Source organism: Athalia rosae, chromosome 1 (assembly GCF_917208135.1).
Source record: "Athalia rosae chromosome 1, iyAthRosa1.1, whole genome shotgun sequence".
NCBI classification, from domain to species: domain Eukaryota; kingdom Metazoa; phylum Arthropoda; class Insecta; order Hymenoptera; family Athaliidae; genus Athalia; species Athalia rosae.
Genome location: NC_064026.1, coordinates 12085546 through 12104773, shown reverse-complemented (window position 1 = coordinate 12104773; position 19228 = coordinate 12085546). Strand labels below are relative to the sequence as shown.

Sequence of the window (19228 nt, the reverse complement as noted above, 5' to 3'; positions counted from 1 at the left end):
GTGCTGTCAAAGTTTTTCTTCAATGCCGAAAGTCTGTACGGAATTATAATCTCGCCGAAAATCATCAGATCTCGAAGCAAACACTCGCCCTCATAATGGTTGCACTTTTTGTTTCTAATATAAAAGGAGAAAAAATAACTACCGACATTTTCGTTTTTAATCAGATTATCGGCGAACAGTTTGCGGCTAATATGTTTCTAAATTAATGTATGGATATAGGTCGATCTGAAATTTCGAATTGATCGATGATCGGTGTATTTTTTCAGAGCGGGTAACAATACGGATATGGAAGTCTCGAGGTCATCGGAACTTCTCGGATAATTTTTCCAGACGAACCGGCATCGATCGCCGCATCGGCATGATGAAACTAGAGAGTTGAATCAGGACAAAATAGTGTGCGACGAAGATGTGAGAAACTACTTTTATTGATCCGCAATGATATGTATTTCTACTAGTTAATTGGCCTGAGGTTATCATACCCAGACGTTTTCATTGCATTCAAAGTCCAGGATATTTTCATCCTTCGGCGAACGCCTGACTCCAACTGTACGACTCTCAACGGTATTTATCATAGCAATTATAAAAGTTTGCAAAGAAAGGAAAAACACGAGACGACCCGTTATGCTAACGAACAGATGAGAATTACTTCTGATTAGCAACGTTCGTTGAAACAATTCGAAAAAAAACTCATCCTCGTGGAAAATTTGCGAAATTAACGTGTCAGGTTGATGGCTGCATATTGCCGATTGATGCGTCGGGATGCGAAAAAAAAATCAAACAGCTCCTCGACAAACAGCGATTGGGGATATTGAGCTATGATCGATGACCGGAACTCAATAATGTGCCACGTCCCGTGATTCTATGTTCTTTGGCGATAAAGATAACCCCTGACTAGCTCGTTTTCACCTTGAATCATGCTATCATCGATATCAAAAAACGCTGGAACGAATATCAAAGCTTTGTTCTACTAGTAGCATCCCCGCGTTATCGCCGCATCCTGCGAGTGCTATCGATAATATTGTTAGTCACAGTGAGCGTGCCAATCAAGCCGTAACTACCAGGTGTCCACGAGTTCCGATATTGAATATTTGGATACCCTAACTGGTGAGAATGCACTATTTACATAGAGTATCTAACCGTAGATTGTTGAAACAATTTCACTTGCGCACTAATCACGACGAAGGAACTCATCTGGCGAGATATCCGAGTGTTGAGAGTAGACGCAACGATCCGAATTACATAGTTTCATTGACGTATTCGATAAATTATTACAGCTGAGATTTTATCCAAGGAGTTTCGCTAAGACTAATTCTCGCTATTACGATCAGCGTTGGAACGTCGCATAAATCATTGGTCTCGAAGATTATGGCGGCCGAAGTGCATCTCGGTCTGCTCATAAGCCTCACCTTTTTTTTCGGTTCGACGACAGCCGGTGAGTACATTTAATTGAATGTTTCGACCGAGTAAAAATATCGAAAGATTAATGACGAAAGTCTTTATCTCGGAACCCGCTGTACGTCGACTTCATAACACTTGCTTGTTATCTGGAACAGTAATCAGGGCTCTGTACATCGCGAATCAGTTGTGAGACCGAAAGTTCAATATCACGAGCTAGTAGAGATTTCGGTATTTTTTTTTTTTTTTTCATATTCTCCGTCGACAGAATGGGGTACACCGCCATTCCTAGCACCGGATATTGTCGATGAAGCTCTGGAATTCATCGGCTACAATGATTTCCAAGATCAAACAAACATTCGATTGAAGGAAGAAGTCACGTACAACGTGACCATCGCGCAGTTTAATTACGTCGGGACTGATACCCCGGTTTTGGGCACATTCGATGACAACAAAAGCAATCTTTTTCTCGGAGCTGTGATCGAAAAAGATTTATCCGGCGTATGGCAGCTGGTGGTTACCAAGACTCAAGATTATGAGGTGGATGCCATGCAAAGCTACAGATTTCGGGTGGCAGCTGGCGGCGAGACTCGTAGAATTGCCCTCAACGTTGTTAACGTCGACGATAATGCCCCCGTCATCCAAGCGGACTCGCAAAGCTGTTCCGTTGAGGTAGTCCAATGGTTACCCCCATTAGAATTATGTTCGTGAGGAACTCTTTTCAAATTAGGTACATTTGACAGGAAAATTGGAGCGGACGGACGAAATGCTCTTTTCGAATCAGCGATGCCGATGGTGACATCGATCGTGTTACCTTCGAGATAATAGCGTCCGTAAGTCCTCGTCTATCGAAGTTTCCAGCACTGACAACGATACCGAAACTATTCATCAATTTTATTTTTACAGCCCACGAGTGGGACCGGAAGCTTCAGCATGGCAAAGGAGTATCTGAGTTGGACGACCAGAGAAATGATCGGTTACTTGCAAGTTGACAAAAATTTTGATTATGAAACGATAACTATGTACTTGCTCCAGATAGTCGCAGAGGTGATTAGCATACCTATTACCACGAGCTTATTTCTCAAGTTGTTCAGCTCATTAACGACCTAATTATCTACTCGAAGTAGTTTGATTAACCATTCGCTTCATTCAATAATTTAATAAACCACGCGCCTGAGCGGTCTATTCTTTGACGGCTGGGTCTGTCATGCCGTCGAACTACGTCGCTTTGGTACAGGAGATACCTGTGTTTGTTAAACAACCGCTTTAGATCGTCGGCATTGTGTTTCAATGTTATCGTTGAAAATATCAGTTTGCATGTTAAATAGGACGGAGAAGGTAACCGAGGCAATACTTCTTACGTGGTACAAGTAATCGACAGGCCAGACGAACCGCCAGTATGGACGAATATGTTTTCGGCAACGAATATATTCGAGAAATCAACCAACGTAAGTGCGTGGAGATTGCGACCTTTACAGTGAATATATATTCAACTCGATTCTCTATGGCTAATGAAATGAACGTTTTATCAGCATTTCGAGGTGTCCGCCATCGACGGGGATTTCGGTATCAACGCAGAAATCAGTTACGAGATTATCGCTTCGGAAGGTGAGTTCGTTATTCTTCGCTCAAAGCTAAATCAAGAAAAGCTGAACGATTCCCTCATGCAATCCATTAACTCGTAGGCGAGGAGGATTATTTCGAGGTAAATTCAAAAACTGGAGAGATTACGATTAACCCCATCGATCGGGATACCCTCGCTAAAGAAGTTTTCAGGTTTCTGATTGTCGCTTATGAAACTCTCGACACATCCGAAAGAATCAACTCCACAGTCGTTATAATCGTTGAGGACACAAACGACCATAAACCCGAAATCTCCCCGGACGAACTGTCCATCGAAATTGCGGAGGAAACTTTTGTCACCTTAGAATTCAATCGTTCGATCGCAATAACCGATCCAGATCTCGTAAGTAACGTTTTGCCGATACGTTCCAAGGTCTTCGCGAAAAACTTTTCAGACTTTCATTTGACCACCCCTTTTCAGGCCGAAAATGCTCAATTCACTGTGGAGTTGACGGACGATTCGGAATTCGATTGGAGTTCGGCTTTCTTAGTGATACCAAACAGCGGTTACCAGTTAGGCACGTTTATCATAACTGTGATAAACGCCAGCCTTTTAGACTACGAAGACGCAAACTGGAGGAATATGAAGATTCAGGTAAAAATGGCTAGTAGTATTTTTTTTTTCTTTCGTAATCGATTTATTTGAAATTTGCCAACACTGTAGATGATCGCGACGGAGGTAGCGAACAATTCGCACATTGGAACTCGAGATATCACCATTAATTTGGTGAATCGGAACGATGAAATGCCGATATTCGAGAGCCCGCTCGTCACAGTTGCAATACCCGAAGACGTCCCGAAGGACGAGTACATCGCCACAATGCTGGCGACCGATCGGGACATCGATGACGAAGTAAAGTTGGTATTTCTCTTTGAATTGAATTATAAGAAAAACCATCAAACATTTACAATCCGCACTAATTTCCCCAATGAAAAATAGACACGCACTGGTATCGCAAAGAACATTGACAATGAATGCCGATACCGGAGTTATTAGAACCGCTCAAGATGGAGCATTGGACTATGAAACCATCCCCATCGTGGTGGTCCAGATCACAGCCACTGACCATGCGAATCATGTAACTTACGCGACACTAATGATAAATGTCATTGACGTTAATGACGTGCCACCTATGCTCTCCATGGTTAGTAGGTAATTTAAGCTCGAAAATCATGCATTTTGCGATATTCTGATTATTTATTATTCACGATCAGCCGAGATTTCAACCACGCATTGACGAAGAAGGAGATATTGGAGAAGAGATCAACGCGACGATTTCGGCGACTGACGTTGACACAGCATCCGAAATCGTTTTTAGCATTGATTGGGATAGCTCGTACGCCTATAAGAGCGGTGTTACCGTAGATGAAGAAGCGTATCGTGGGTGAGTTCCTTATTTCCCATCGAAATTATGGTGCAATTTCCTAGAGAGATCTCATGGAGGTATCAAATCACAGGCACTTGGAAATCCTGACGACTTACCCCGAAGGGCATACTCGTTACGCCGAGGGAAAGTTGGTTGTCGCTGGTAGATTAGACTACGAGCAGTTCGATGATTTATACCTATCGATCGTCGTGACGGACACGAAGACGGTGCACAATGATAATTCCACTTCTGGTAATCCATACTTCACTAATTTTCATTGTGATAATCTTTCGTCTAATTTCGACATCACGAAAATTCAAAAACTAACAAATCATACCGACCCTTTTAGCCCTACTAACTCTCGTCATCCTTGACATTAATGACAATAAACCAATTTTTGAGCAGTACACTGCTATGAGTGTCACTGAGAATCAGATTAGCGATACTTTGATCGGGAACGTGCTTGCACTGGATGCTGACGGTCCAGGAAATAACGTTGTTACGTACACCATAGCGTAAGTATGATGATTCTTGTGATTTGAAATGGCCATTTTTTCTATGAATTTTCCATCGTTTCTCTATAAGACCGAGAAATGGAACCGCGAGTGGTTTGGTAAAAATAAACTCTTTGACCGGGGTAATAACGGTAGACTCCGACAAAGCAATCGACGCTGAAGTCTACGAGTTCTTATACTACACCGTCGATGCTTCGGACGGCGTACACAATACCTATTTGGAGGTAAGCTACCTTATTTCGCAATCGATTTCTCGATCACTGACGAGTTTTTATGCTCCAATTCTTTGAATATGTTTTCAGCTCGAAATTTTCGTGATAGATCAAAACGATGTTGTACCGAATTTGTTGTCGGACGAGTACGACACCACCTTGTACCTCAGAGAAAAATCGCCAAGTGGAACTTGGATTGTGACAGTGAAAGCTGAAGATAATGACAGAACGTGTGAGTTGAATATTTGCGATCCCAACGGATTTATTTGAACAAGAACTTCATTCTGACTTACTTCTCATTCCAGCACCCTTCAACAACGTCTCCTATCTGTTGAATTCAGACTATGGTCAGCTCTTCTCGTACTTTAGCATGGGAAAATATAGCGGAGATTTGGAGATCTCACTGTCAGATGGATACATTTTGGACAGAGATTACGGTACGCCTGTATTCACGGTGTATTTGACACTCAGAGACAATTTCCTGGATGACGGGGTTACCTGGAATACGAATTCCATCACGGCGAGCGTCACCGTTATCCTTACAGATATCAACGACCAGATCCCAGAACTCCCGGAACTTTCTGATCCCGCAGCAACCGTTTCCGAAAGCACAATTATGGCGAGTACTCGTATCACCATCGTTCTAGGTTTCGTTCAGCTCTGCGATGGTCGAAATTAACGGAAATGTTGTCAAATCTAGGATACCTTGGTCCTAACGGTCACCGCTGTGGACCACGATCAACCAGGCACAAATAACACGAGAGTATTTTACGAAATACGCAGTGTCACGCGGACAGACAAAACGGCGGTCTTCAACGACGATTGCCCGATTCCTTTCAAAGTTGAAACCCAGGATGATTCTGATGCGTTAATATATGCCAACTGTGACCTGAAAGGATACTACGGTACCTGGGCTATCGAATTATACGTGAGTCGAAGATGGCCATTGAATCGTACAGTGGAACCATAATCGAACTGAGGAACTGAGTACTTTTATTTTCTCTGCACAGGCGCAAGATTTGGGAACAGATCCTTCGTCGCAAAACGATACAAGAATTTACAACATATTCGTCGAGGATTACAACTACTATAATCCAGTAATTACTTACCCAGTCAATGGACGAAGCATTCGGTTGAGTCGAGTAAATAATTATATTATTTGTATTTAGTTTTCCCCGAAATCAAAAAAATTCTTCAATGCTTAATAATTTCTTTCTTTTTTACAGAATCAAACCCTGAATTCGCAGCTCTTTACTCACGATCATAGTCGCCTGAATGATTTCACGGCCACAGACGGAGATAGTGGTCCCAGTGGAACGGTTACTTTCGAACTCATCGGATCTGGTAATAAACGATGTTTCTTATCTCATTTTCTAATCCTGAAGTCACGCTATGCTAAAATTCGTTCTATTTTACACATGCATCGAAGAAACTGCACTCGAATATTTCACGCTCATCGCAACGGGCACCGGAACTGCTCAGCTTCAGCTTATCAGACTGCCATCGAACTGGGACGAATACACTTTCGATGTACGGAAAAATTGATTCGAGTGAGAAACAAAATTCGAGATTCGTTCCCTTCGGTTTTCAATTTTCCTCTTTTACCTAGATTGAAATATTCGTCACCGATCATGGCATGCCGAATAGAACAACGACGCAGAGGAATACCGTCTTCTTCATCTCGACGAATGGTCCTGAATTTTCCGAGAACCAGTGGACCGCTTGGTTCTCCGAAACTTCTATCGGACTCCAAACATCTGTAATTATACCTGAAGCGTCAGACATGGTGAACGTTGACGTTGACGAGGCTGACAAAGTTAAGATTTACTACTTCTTTACCAGCGAAGGTAAGTCTGGTCCGAACTATTTTCTACTTCGTTACCACGAAATTTTGAATGCGGCGTCCATTTTTAGAAGGTGACATGTCCTATTTCACCCTTGACAAGGAGACGCGAGAACTCACTTTGATCAAAGAATTAGATAGAGAGGCGCAAGAACTGCTGACACTTTACGTCGTCGCTACGACGAACAGTGAGACGATTCCGGAAAATCCAAGAGAAAAGGCTACCCTCGCTATAACTATCATAGTATGTAAAGTCGTCGAAAATGTTGAAATGAAGTATTTGGAATTCACTATTTTTTTTTTCCTTCGAAATCTTTAGGTTGTCGACGTAAACGATAATCCACCATCTTTCGAGAGCACTACGTACTTCGGTGGAATCACTCCCGAAGACGTACTTTCTAGAGTGATACTAACAGTTGTTGTAAGTGAAGTCGGTGGTCCTTAAAGGTGAGACAAAACGGTTCGTTATTTTATTCATCTTTCTTCCAGGCGACGGATGCAGACTTTAACGAGACCTTGAGCTACACAATCGAAGAGGGGTCGATGAACTATACAGACTCTTCGCTGTCTTCGATCTCCACACCGTTCGAAATGGATCGTGGAACGGGGGACTTACTGCTTCGGTTCAATCCGCTCTCCACAATGACCGGATACTTTGACTTCACTGTCCTAGTGCACGACGCGGGTAAGACTGTTATGATAGGATTATACTTTGACGAATTGTCGTACAGACTGTTTCACCGATCTTAATAATTTCAGTCAATCACTCGGACTCAACAAACGTGAAGGTCTACATCGTAGCGCAAAGCAATCGAGTCGCCTTTACCTTTCGAAATACTATTACCGAAGTCTCCAGTCAAACGGCATTTGTGAGTGAAATTGGTAGCTGGGTCTCCGAGTCAAATCATTTTTACTGATTCAATAAATTTTCAGGTCATTTCATCGTTCACTGAAGCTTTTGGGTATATTTGCAACATCGACTACGTGACCAGGTCTCTTGCGGAGGACGAAATCACCAGTCTTGATAACGAAACGATCGTGACCACTCATTTCATCGATCAGTCAACCAACCTGCCGATTAATTCGGACGTCATCGTACTGTGAGCATTATTTGTTAAAAATCATATATATCATCCATATATTGTCCTAAAATTTCCTATGGATCAAGCGACTCGAAAATTGATGATGACCTGATTATTTTTTAAGAAAAATCCGTTGAGTCTGCCGATACGAATTTCTGAATTCAAAGGAATCAAACACCGCTCCCAGAAGCAATTTGAAAGATTCAATTTTTCGGACGAATATAAAAAGAGATCAAATTTTATCGATTTAGATTTTTTTTATAATTTTGAAGCTCATAATTAAATTTCTTCCAAATCGTTTCGAGTTCAGAAATCCAAACCAACGAAGCAAAGTGACTCAGAAAATAAATATGTTCGGAAACTTATCAAGATGTTAGAATTTAATCTGCTTTTTATTGGGATACGATTTTATCGAGATATACACGAAGCGACGAATTTTCAATTTTCTAAAGCCTGCACAGCCGTTTTATTTTTTCAATGAAAATAAGCTGCGTGCCAAAATATTCTAGACTCGGTGCGATGCGCTGGAAAAATACCTAACATTCGTATGAACTCTCTAACAGGGCATCAAACAACGTGCAGACCATCACTAATCTCAAGGTCACGCTACTCACGAGATCCCTGAACTTGATCGACGTGCCTTCCGATACGTCGCAGACGGTTTCTAACATTCAAGAAATCATTCAGTCGGTTCTCATCGCACTTTGTGTTCTTTTGCTTGTTTGCTGCATCGCTCTTGCCACTGCTTATGTAATTAAAACTAGACGGTGAGTAAAATTGACGACGAAATCCTTTGTGCACGATTATTCGTTTTTTATCAACTGTTTTTCAGACTGACCGCCCGGCTCGATAAATTGGCAGTAACTAAATTCGGATCTCAAAGCTCAGGGTTGAATCGAATCGGCGTAGTTCCAACGAGCAATAAATTTGCCATCGAAGGATCCAACCCCATGTGGAATACCGACGAAAAAATTTACGACGAAACGATCAGGTACGCTCTCTACATTTTATGCAGAATTCCGTTTCATCCGCAACTTTGGTTGCTAGAATTTTGACAATGTGATTTCCACAGTCAGGGCAGCTACGATTCGGACTTGATCGGAATAGAAAATCATCCTAATTTCTCTTACAGCTATGACGCCGGTGACGAGGATTTACCTCAAGAGCGACGGGTGAGTTTTCGCAAGATCAAAATCTAAATGACTCCAGAACCTTCGGGAAAAATAATGGATTTTTTTTATTTTCATCATGCATCCCGACAGGGAAGTTTAAACCCCGTGATGGCGAATCAACTGGAAGCAAGACGAGACAGTCGCAATCCAATGGCTCTTCCAAAGCAAAAGAAAGAAGTGCCAACAACGGATCTGTAAAAGTAAAATGACCGTGAATATTCAATGTATAACAACGTTTTGTCATTCAATGCGCCCATTTAATACATAGTCTAATTTCGTATAAAACAGAAAAGAACTACGAGCCGGGCTGCCTACGAAACTTCCTGAGTTTATTATACCGTTCGATTTCTCGTTTACAAAAATGAAAAGTAGCACAAAATAAATGAGTGTTCAAAAATCTGTAGTGAATAAAAATTTTGTGATTTATAATGTATTGATGGATTGTAAATATTATATATTATTTTCATAATAAAATGAATAACTTATACACCTATGATTCAGCTAAATTTTGTAAGAAAGCATCGTTCTCTCTCCATCATCGCTCTGAGAAACCTGCATTGCTCCTGATGTCGTCGCTCCTGTCGCTGAAGCCATACTGAAGCTGAACTGCCGTTGCATCCAAGACGGAAAACCTGCAACATACTATACATAAGTATGTATACGCGGTTAACCATACATATACCAAATTACACGCCCCCGATCGAATGTTTCGTGATTGGCTGCAATTTATTCGATTACTATACATATAGCGTTTCTGACTGAATTAATGTACTTGCTAAATAATCATCATCAATCGAATAATTGAAGCCCGAATCGCTTGTATGAGATTTGAGTGATGATCAATTGAGATGATCAGAAAAACAGCAAAATGAGGGAAAGAGGATTCCGATCACATTACGGATCTCTATGCCATATTATGAGCAAATGAATCAATTTATGAAAACTAATCGGTCGGAGATTTGTTCCCTCGAATCTTGTAATATATCTGTGTAATATATTGTGTATATCTGAGGTCATAGGCTTGGCGGTTTTTCGAGGCAAAAGGTAATGTAATCATTCTAATTATTCCAAGACCCTTGTTCTACGTTAGAAGGCGTAACAAACACGAAGACGTCGATTAAATCGAGCCAGCAATGAATCCCATCGAGTTATCCTTGATTTTTCATTTTTCAGATCGATAAATTGGCGATAACTTGTTCAAGTTCGGAAAAAGTATTACTTGGCCCATTTTTCACAGCCAAAAATCCCAAAGAATCGTCTGAATTATTGGCAAAGATCTATACATACGTATAGTCTTTGCTGTCTTCTCCCCGAAAAATTTGCAAAGACTATAGTCTTTGGTGTTTTTAGGGCCCCTTTCAAAAGTCGCCAACACTCGTCAACAATACCAATATGGTTGAAGCAAGCACATAAAATGGTCGCATTTCATTTGAAAACGAATGGGGAATCCACAATAAGCTACAAATTTGATGTAACATGAAAAAAAAATTATTTATGCTGCGGAAAATGAAAATTTTCACAATCTTTGGCGATTTGCTGTTAGTTTTTTGTTGCAGGGAACGGAGAGAGGATATTTTTTCAGGCAGCCAGCTACGGCCTACGACCGACCCTCCTTAATTGTTTTTAAATGCGTCAGATTATTTTTTGACAGTTCTTTTATTGCCGTATGACGTTAACGGTAAAATGTAAGGAGAGTGTTTTTTATTGGTCACGTAGTACGGAGCAAGTTTATTATGAACTTGCGCGGCCATTCAGACAACAGTCGTATCTGTCGTATGGTTTGGCAGAGTTAACGTAGTTTGGTTCAGTTGGTTGGCATTGTAGTGAAGTGGTCCAAAGTGGTAGCTCACTTGAAGTGGGTGGAAAAAAATAATAGGGTCCGATCGTACAAAGGTGATATACCAGGAAATAATGTCACATCAAACGGGAATAAAAGGTAATTATCAAAAAAATATCGTTCAACTTGTAAAACATAAACATGAATATGACGCGTAAGCAACATTGATGTTTACGGAGTTTCCGTTAAGCTTAACGAGTTTTTTTTTAACCTAAAAATTCGCCGAGATTTTAAAGTCTAATTCGCGTAAATTTCCAGCCAACGAAGCCCTCAAGAAATTGCTAGCCAAATGTAGAGATGGCAAGATACGAGTGCTCAAGGTATCCATTGAAAACGGTAAGGATTGTAATTTTTTCATATCGTATTTTTTTTTTTTCGTCTCATTCAGATATAAAATTTCTGTAACAATCCGGAACTCACGTATTGCTTCGCTCGCCGCAATTCTTGGTAATCTTGGTTTTCCCCGTATCCATACAAGCTTTGATTCGAATCAGATATTGGATTTCGTAAAACTATTGTAATACGCTTGAAAATAAATTAATGCCTCACATCCACTGCTGTATAATTCAATTCAACAATACTGTGTACTCATGTGGGAGGAGTAGCGACCAATTAATTAATAATTAGCTGGTGGTTTGTTAGGCTATCTATGAATGTGGACAAGGCCAAACAAGAAATAGTTACAATAAATTATGAATTAGTGCAGGAGGTTTTTCTCCACTTGACAAACATTGCCTTCATTTTATCTCTGGAAATTTAATATTCTAGAGGAATTAGTTCCTGCATTTTCATCAAAAACAATTGGAAAGTGGCAAGATGATTACGACAAGCTTGTCAAACCTCTGATTGTGGAAGACCAGCCAGCTTACATCTTATATCGACTTGATACAAAATCACCTGACTCTGGCTATGACTGGTTATTCATTTCCTGGTCCCCCGACACGGCATCAATTAGACAGAAGATGTTGTACGCCTCGACTAAAGCCACGCTAAAGCAAGAATTTGGAACTGCGGCATTCAAGGAAGAATTGCACGGTACAGTCCCAGAGGACATTACCCTTGAAGGATACCATAGACACAAAAGAAACGACGCTGCTCCGGCACCCTTAACTACGGCTGAAGAAGAGTTGGCCGAACTCAAGAAGACTACTGTCCACACCGAATATAGCGTTGAAACCAGACAGCAGACTCTAAGTGGGGTCGCTTTTCCTGTTACTGATGAAGCCAAGCAGGCAATCAGTGATATTGGAAAAGGAATTCACGAGTATGTTCAATTGAAGATTGACCTAGAAGAAGAAAAAATACATCTGGTCATGGCCTGCGATGTATCATTGGACAAATTGCCAACCAAAGTCCCTGCGGATGCTGCCAGATATCACCTATACATTTTCAAACATACCCACGAGGGCGATTACATGGAAAATATTGGTAAGCACATATTTCATTTAACAGCTACCCACTTCTTTTGTTCTCATTGCTATAATACAATATTCAGTTACTCTATAGACATTAGTGAAAGGAATTTATTTCATCTGTTTTATTTACAGTTTTCATATACAGCATGCCAGGATATAGTTGCAGTATCAAAGAACGGATGTTGTACTCTTCTTGCAAAGGACCTCTTCTCGACCTTATTCAATCGTTGGGGGTTACAATAACTAAAAAGGTGAGCAAATTTAATTTATTCTAATTTCATGTTTTCAGCATCATGGATTAGGTAGGTATGGCTATCCATTGTTACATGAAAAAACTTTTGCTGGTCTACAAAATTTCAATTGGTCTATGAAACCGATCACAGTTGGAGGTAAATAGCGGAGATGAATTAGCCGACATGTTGGAAGATCCTCCTACTGTAAAAGAAAGTGCGGCAACAACTCCTGCTACTCCGTCAACACCTTCCGCTCCTCCACAGACTATACCTGATAAAAAATCAAAGCCTAAACGGTCGTGCGTTCTAAGTTAACAGGTGCTCCCTCTAACCACTGCTGTATGAAAATATTTGTGACCTTGCAAAAGATTATCATTTATTCCCGTAAACGTTAAAATTGCAGTCAAGTCTGTTTGATGATGTCAGCTTCAAGTTTGTTCATGGTATACATATAACGCATCATGCGTTTGACAATTCTCAATAATTCAGAGTGAAAAGTTATCTTTTCAAATGTTCTACGTAGTATAGATCACATTAAAAGTCAGCACATTCTAAAACATTTACTGATAGATAATAACTGATGTCTATGGATTTTTAGAATTAGTTGTTCAAAGTGATACGTATATCTATTTAGCGAATTAAAGTAGAACAAATGGTGTATTTTTCTAAATTCTAAAACCAAAATTGGTAAGCCAAATTCTTGTTGAAATAACTATGATAACTATATATCTGTGGTAAACAAAAGTAAGCAAATTTACGTACAGAAAATAGTATATCCTGTCCAATCGGTGCTCTGCCTTGGACAAGTCTTTTAATTTTGTTTTTTTGTTACGTTATCGGATTCCATTGCAACAATTTATTCCTCTTAAACCGTTTAGAGAATAGGCTCTTGTTGCTGGGTTTTTATCACAAGTCAATATAATCGTTGACGCACTTGTTATACGTATTTATAAACATAGCTGTAGATTTTTTTTTCTCTTTACGATTCCCTATGACTGCTAGGACAAACTTAACATTTATATTTGACATGCCCAATTCTGAGCCCTTAGAATTATCGAATGCAACAAAATTGCCATATATCGAATTCTGGTATAGTAACTAGTAGATTACAACGTATTGCAGTTTATCAACTCAAGATCCAAATCAAAAAAATTAACTATTACGTTTGCTCATTCAATATCATTATTAGAGATCGATCTGCCATATTTTTAATTTAGAAGTCAAATTCAATTCCAATAATCTTCGTTCGACGCATAGATTCGGATAGTTTATTAAAATAAAAACCCAGCATATAATGTCTCAAATTAGTTCCTAGTCCTAAATCAAGTGATACGTACCTATAAGTTGTCTAAATGTGTTTAGAAGAAAGTTAAGGGCCTGAATTCCAAACATCTGTCGACATTGAATAGCATCTAAGCAGTGTAGGACAGTGAAGTTTTAATTTAGTATTTTCAGCCACCAGATAGCTGAATGTGATTATTAGAGTGTTAGGAAAAAATTCCATGTGCTCTAGCTAGCTAACGCCACTAACCTTATCGCTCTGCATATTTTAATAATAACATTGTATTTGACAGGTGTTCAAGCAAAGTGCAAATGTTATTGTTTAACGTCAGAGTTAAGCTATATTCATTCCACATTGTCGAATTACTTGCGTTTCATAGTAATAACAATGATATATATACATACATATATATTATATACATATTGAATGATATATATTATACTCTACACTATTATATACTATATATAATATGACATATTAAAATTCACAAATATATATATGACGTAAGACTGAACGCGGCACATCCCACTCGCTGTGTATCTGTGGCCCTTGAAGTGCCAGTCGAAATTAATTAGTACTTTCTAGGTAATTGTACTGAATCGTTTATTCAACCGTACTTCACATAATCCTAATCTCATACCCACCATAACTACAAAATATATTGGTTGATTTGTAGATGGAGCTTTATTGTATTAAGTAATTGAATCAATTTTTTTGATTTTTAGATTTGAGTGAAGTATCCGAAAAAAAATCAATTCAATTCAGTATGCCAGTTCAACTCACCCTAATCAGTAAAAATGAGATGTTTCCTGGAAACTTTACATCATCGCTCGAAATAAGTACTATACTAATTACATGCTTTAAAAAAAAAAAATTTGTCGAGTCTTGCATAATTAATTTGATACGGCATATTTGAGTCATGTGGATAATTGCTTGCCAGGAAAGCCTAATCTCACTGTTAATATATATTTTTATCACTGATTAAATATCTTTTGATCTGATAAGCTTGCTCTAAAAGTATTCAAAGAAAAACTGATGGGAATTCTTGATTAGGCATATTTTTTATCGATTTGACCAATATACAATGTCAACGGTGACATATTCGTATTTGCCAAAATTATTGTATTATATCTACATGTATCAAGCCAAATTTCATTGATCTAAGTTTGCACAGTTATACAGGGTGGGAAAGTTGTCAGATAGGCACCAACAAGATGATGATATTCGAGAGGCATTCTATTTTTCGTGATGTGTATTTTTTTAACTATTGTAGCTTTTTATAAGCATTTTAAAAATCTTTGGTCGTTTTAAAAATCTTAGTATGTTGAGTTTTATTTTAAGAATACTAACAAAAAATGTGAATGCAACTAAACCAAACTTGGGTGATCATACATTTTTTTTTTACTTTATGTTTCTGCAACAACTGTGACTGCGAACTGTGAATTTACTGGTTACAAATTTTTCTACTTTTCAATTTTGAAATCGTATATTTCACTTCAGTTCGAATAACTATTTCGGAAAGTACTCTATTGTTCTAACCGTCCTGGGTGTCCGGTGCAAATTATTCGAGTCATGAAAATTTTTTGTTGGAACATTTATTATCCATCGTGACCCAAGTTTGGCACATTAACATTTTAAACTTTTATCACGAATCCTTAGGCCTAATATTTTTCTGCACGATGCTCAAAATTTCAAATTGTGTTCCGAGATGTTGAAAAAGTAAAAGAACAACGCACATGTTCACCTGGGCACAATTTATGTTTATAAGTACTACTGTTCCAGGCCAGGCCTATTCTGTAAGATGCGTTCTGGGATTTTATATATCATTATTAATTTATACAAATTTCTGTTACAAACATAGGTTCCTTCATACGAACAAAATAAATTGTATATTCTTGCCAATATTAAATATATTATGAATAATAAACAATTATACAATTTGAATAGAACATTTCTTATTTAAATCAATTTGCCATAATGAATTTTGTAGTCTTCAACGATCAGATTTAACTATTGCAAGAGACAATTGACACTTACTAGGTCACGATGAACCAAGGTGATTAGGACCATCGTATGGGTATGTAATAGAACCTAATATTTAGTGTAGTCATATTATCAGCTTACAGTATAGGCCTGACTAGGATGTACCCTACAGTTATTAATAAGCAATATGATGACGCAGCGGAAGGTTTTCATAATTGCGAACATAGAGAATTCTGTTTTGTTCATCAAAATTTTTCGGTCTGTAGCTTGAGATTGATGATGGAAAGGAACTAACCATGGAATTTTTGCAAGAGGAATTACATCCGAAAGTCAATTTGCACCGACCTAAGTTTGCCAAACCCAAAGGTCCGCCAAACAGAGGTGCTAAACGTTTAACCAAGATTCAAACTCCGGAAACTACGGAACAAGAAGCTTAATAATAATTATATTTAATAATTATAGTATTAGGACAATAACGAAATGGAGCAGGGTGTTAAATTTTTAATAACTTACAAAATGCTTATCTACCTTATAGTCTTTTTTTCGATCCATGCTCGATTTTGTTCTTCAAAGTAGAGAGCTGTGTTCAATTTTTCTATATTTCATGTAAAACTCGATAATTCGAAACAATGTCATACAGCATTCAATGAAATGTCGAAAGAACTAACAAGTTTAGCGAGGACAATAATACTTGCTATCTCAAATCAGGCCTATTCTGTAAGCATGAAAAATATTTCTTTATTACTTTCCAGTAAGTCTATTTTTACTCTCACTGTCTCATTGTTTTCAAAAAGCTTAAGAAACTATCTGCAAGATTATTGCTATTGAAGGCCCAACTCTTTAGGAAATTGCTTGCAGAGTAGGGCTCCTAAATCACACGACTGAAGTCTGTTTAAAAATTGTAATGATTGTGTATAGGGCATGAATATTTTTTGAACAATTTATTTAATACTTGTAGTAACGCATGCTATTACTTGAAAATTTTTGTTCTGTTCGATAAATACACTAAATATTTATTGTAAGTTTCCGTATTTGCGCGAATCTGATAAAGTATTTTACTAGCACTATCTAGCACAATTTGAATAGCTAATCGCCACAATGTAAGTTAAAGTTGGTGATCTTCACCTTTATCATGGAGAAAGAACTACATAAGATAATATACAATTCTGTAGCTATATCTATGCAGGATGTTAAATGAATTTAGGAATCTGAAATTTATTAATAATTCCTCAATTAGGATTTATTGCAATTGTTGCTCATTGACAGCAGTTACAAATTGTAGATAAATTTACGTAGTTGAAAATTTGATCAATGCGTGATATTTTATTGAATAATGAACTCGACTTTAAGTTCAGCAAATACGGGCGGGTCGAAGAGACAAACATTTAGATGTTTGAAATTAAAGAACAAAGAACAACCCAGTTGTTTGAAATGATATATTACATTATATAATTATGTGTAACAACGAATAAAATATCTACAAGATAATCTATCTTAACAGGTGTGAAATTATTAATTTATTACGGTCCACTCTTAATTTCTGTTGATTGTTTATCATTTTGCTGTAAATTTGCATCAACTTTTTTTTGCTGAATTTTCTCTGCGTTGCTGAGAACCATTGAGTCGTGCATTTTTTCTATGAGCTCCTCCTCCTGTTGCTTTTTATATGCTTTTTGTACGAGGCTGGAATGACATTACACGATTAATCTCTAATCACAAGTTTCAAAAAACAATTTAATTACAACGTGTACTCATCAAAGACTCAACATACGGGTACACAAAATTTCTTACCTATCACGACTTGTTTTCCAAGTGTATTGCCAATATCGGATTTCTTCCATTGTGTTACCAGATAATCTTAATAATCCTAGAGACATCAAACCAGCTACGCTACCAAGAACACCACCAAGACCTCCTCCGACAAGCATGGCTAATGGACCCAAACTCAATTTGTAACACATACCAGTTATAAGACCGGCGATTGAGTACTCAACTATCGATGACCTGCCTCTATATGCTGAGATCGAAGTGGTGATCAATCTAAATGTACAAAAGGATATTTTATTTCATGTCCAACTGGAATAATTCAACTTTCATTTGAATTTTTAGACACCAATTCTTACATATAAGAACCACAGAATAGGCCGAGTCTCCAACCCCACTGAAATGCTCCCTTAAAAAAGGTCACCATCATTCTATCCTGTAATTTCCTCTGCGCCTCAAAAACGCTGTTGAATTTTGTAGCCTGATTCGACTCTATAAAGTTGAGATACGTAGAACGTCCTCTCATAACACCTCCGTAAATTACTCCAACGAATGTACCAAGGGAAGCTCCTTGGATCACAAAGTTCATCTCTGGACTTGTGTTACCGAACTCGCTGGAATAAAGTTCAATATTGGTCAATACTATGGTCGATACTACCAGGTAACGTTCTCATCTGACAAAACCTCATGCAAGTGTAACCAACAAATCCTTCGAATGATTCGAGAAATGATTGTTAAATGTAACCCTTGTGAAAGCGGAGAATCAGCAATCGACTGTTGCATAGAACTAAGGTAAAGATTGGAAAATTCAATGGCGAATACGTACTCGACGCTGTACATGTAGTATAACCTATCCCAGCCGGTTTCATTTTTGTTTTGTTCGATAAAATATGATCGAGCTGTGTCACTGTCTCTAGAATCCGAATCAAGTAAGTCGAACGGAAGGATACTTAGAAAACAAGGAGCTCTGCTCCTGATTAAGTTAAACATTTTTGAATCTCATGCGATTATTCATTTATTAATGTTCCCGAGATAACCTAAAAATATACTAAACAATCGTAATAACTCTCGTACACCATCGCTGCTTAAACTTGACTAGTGCGACCCGAAACGTACTGTGGACATTTGTTCATTTAAAAATACAAAAAGCGCACGCGTACATAAACGCTCGCGAGAACATTCATGAACCAATATTTTTATGAATAAACGATTGATCCCTTGGAAATCGTAATCTGGTGTTCAGAGTATCGTCAGGATATACTAATATTTCCAGAGTCTATTTTAAACTATTTCAATTTTGATCGAAAGGGAAAGATAAATTTTAAGTTATTCGGGTCAGACTACTTGCGGCAAAGTTAGTTCTTCAACCCCCCGTGAAATGTCGCCACATAGAAAAGGCGCTAGTACAATTGAAACATTCAAAGTAATCGTTTGATTGAACCATTGAAATATGATAAACGTAATCATCATACAGATTTGAAGGATCCTTTCAATTTATATTACTG

At 38.3% G+C, this 19228-nt stretch overlaps 3 protein-coding genes across 5 annotated transcripts; 2 read left to right on the top strand and 1 right to left on the bottom strand.

The window, feature by feature from the left end:
* The first annotated feature begins 297 nt into the window (after nt 1-297).
* On the top strand, nt 298-9696 carry LOC105687077 (protocadherin Fat 4-like). Of its 2 annotated transcripts, none has more exons than XM_012402434.3 (31): nt 298-1104; nt 1275-1432; nt 1664-2067; nt 2139-2228; nt 2302-2442; nt 2724-2843; nt 2928-3003; nt 3081-3361; nt 3440-3613; nt 3683-3876; nt 3959-4163; nt 4234-4403; nt 4477-4637; nt 4735-4900; nt 4971-5124; nt 5203-5344; nt 5418-5731; nt 5813-6040; nt 6123-6254; nt 6339-6456; nt 6542-6642; nt 6722-6959; nt 7027-7199; nt 7275-7376; nt 7445-7640; nt 7715-7824; nt 7889-8055; nt 8601-8804; nt 8870-9028; nt 9110-9209; nt 9300-9696. In XM_012402434.3, the coding sequence occupies exons 2-31, from the start codon at nt 1366-1368 to the stop codon at nt 9405-9407; spliced, it is 4995 nt and encodes a 1664-aa protein (XP_012257857.2). In that variant the 5' UTR covers nt 298-1104; nt 1275-1365; the 3' UTR covers nt 9408-9696. The 2 variants fall into 2 exon arrangements, with proteins under 2 accessions (XP_012257857.2, XP_012257858.2); XM_012402435.3 differs by having other exon boundaries at nt 300-1104; nt 9170-9209.
* Nucleotides 9697-10965: 1269 nt separating this feature from the next.
* LOC105687180 (twinfilin) lies at nt 10966-17457 on the top strand. Of its 2 annotated transcripts, none has more exons than XM_012402607.3 (5): nt 10966-11145; nt 11305-11382; nt 11815-12474; nt 12594-12712; nt 12845-15920. In XM_012402607.3, exons 1-5 carry the CDS (start codon nt 11121-11123, stop codon nt 13007-13009), a joined length of 1047 nt encoding a protein of 348 aa, XP_012258030.1. In that variant the 5' UTR covers nt 10966-11120; the 3' UTR covers nt 13010-15920. The 2 variants fall into 2 exon arrangements, with proteins under 2 accessions (XP_012258030.1, XP_012258029.1); XM_012402606.3 differs by lacking the exon at nt 12845-15920 and adding an exon at nt 16226-17457 and having other exon boundaries at nt 10969-11145.
* Nucleotides 17382-18832, bottom strand: LOC105687182 (RPII140-upstream gene protein). The gene is made up of 4 exons (XM_012402608.3): nt 18550-18832; nt 18083-18337; nt 17751-17999; nt 17382-17642 (listed from the first exon to the last, which is right to left on the bottom strand). The coding sequence occupies exons 1-4, from the start codon at nt 18711-18713 to the stop codon at nt 17480-17482; spliced, it is 831 nt and encodes a 276-aa protein (XP_012258031.2). The 5' UTR covers nt 18714-18832; the 3' UTR covers nt 17382-17479.
* Nucleotides 18833-19228: the final 396 nt, after the last annotated feature.

Coding starts and splice junctions, on each gene's coding strand:
- LOC105687180 (XM_012402606.3), top strand. CDS start 11,121: ATGTCACATCAAACGGGAATAAAAG. Junction 11,383..11,814: donor CAAGGTATCCATTGAAAACG/GTAAGGATTGTA, acceptor TTAATATTCTAG/AGGAATTAGTTCCTGCATTT. Junction 12,713..16,225: donor GGGTTACAATAACTAAAAAG/GTGAGCAAATTT, acceptor TTCGGTCTGTAG/CTTGAGATTGATGATGGAAA.
- LOC105687077 (XM_012402434.3), top strand. CDS start 1,366: ATGGCGGCCGAAGTGCATCTCGGTCTGCTCATAAGCCTCACCTTTTTT. Junction 4,638..4,734: donor CAATGATAATTCCACTTCTG/GTAATCCATACT, acceptor CGACCCTTTTAG/CCCTACTAACTCTCGTCATC. Junction 6,643..6,721: donor GGGACGAATACACTTTCGAT/GTACGGAAAAAT, acceptor TCTTTTACCTAG/ATTGAAATATTCGTCACCGA.
- LOC105687182 (XM_012402608.3), bottom strand. CDS start 18,713: ATGTTTAACTTAATCAGGAGCAGAGCTCCTTGTTTTCTAAGTATCCTT. Junction 18,338..18,549: donor TACTACATGTACAGCGTCGA/GTACGTATTCGC, acceptor ACTTTATTCCAG/CGAGTTCGGTAACACAAGTC. Junction 17,643..17,750: donor TGGAAAACAAGTCGTGATAG/GTAAGAAATTTT, acceptor ATGTCATTCCAG/CCTCGTACAAAAAGCATATA.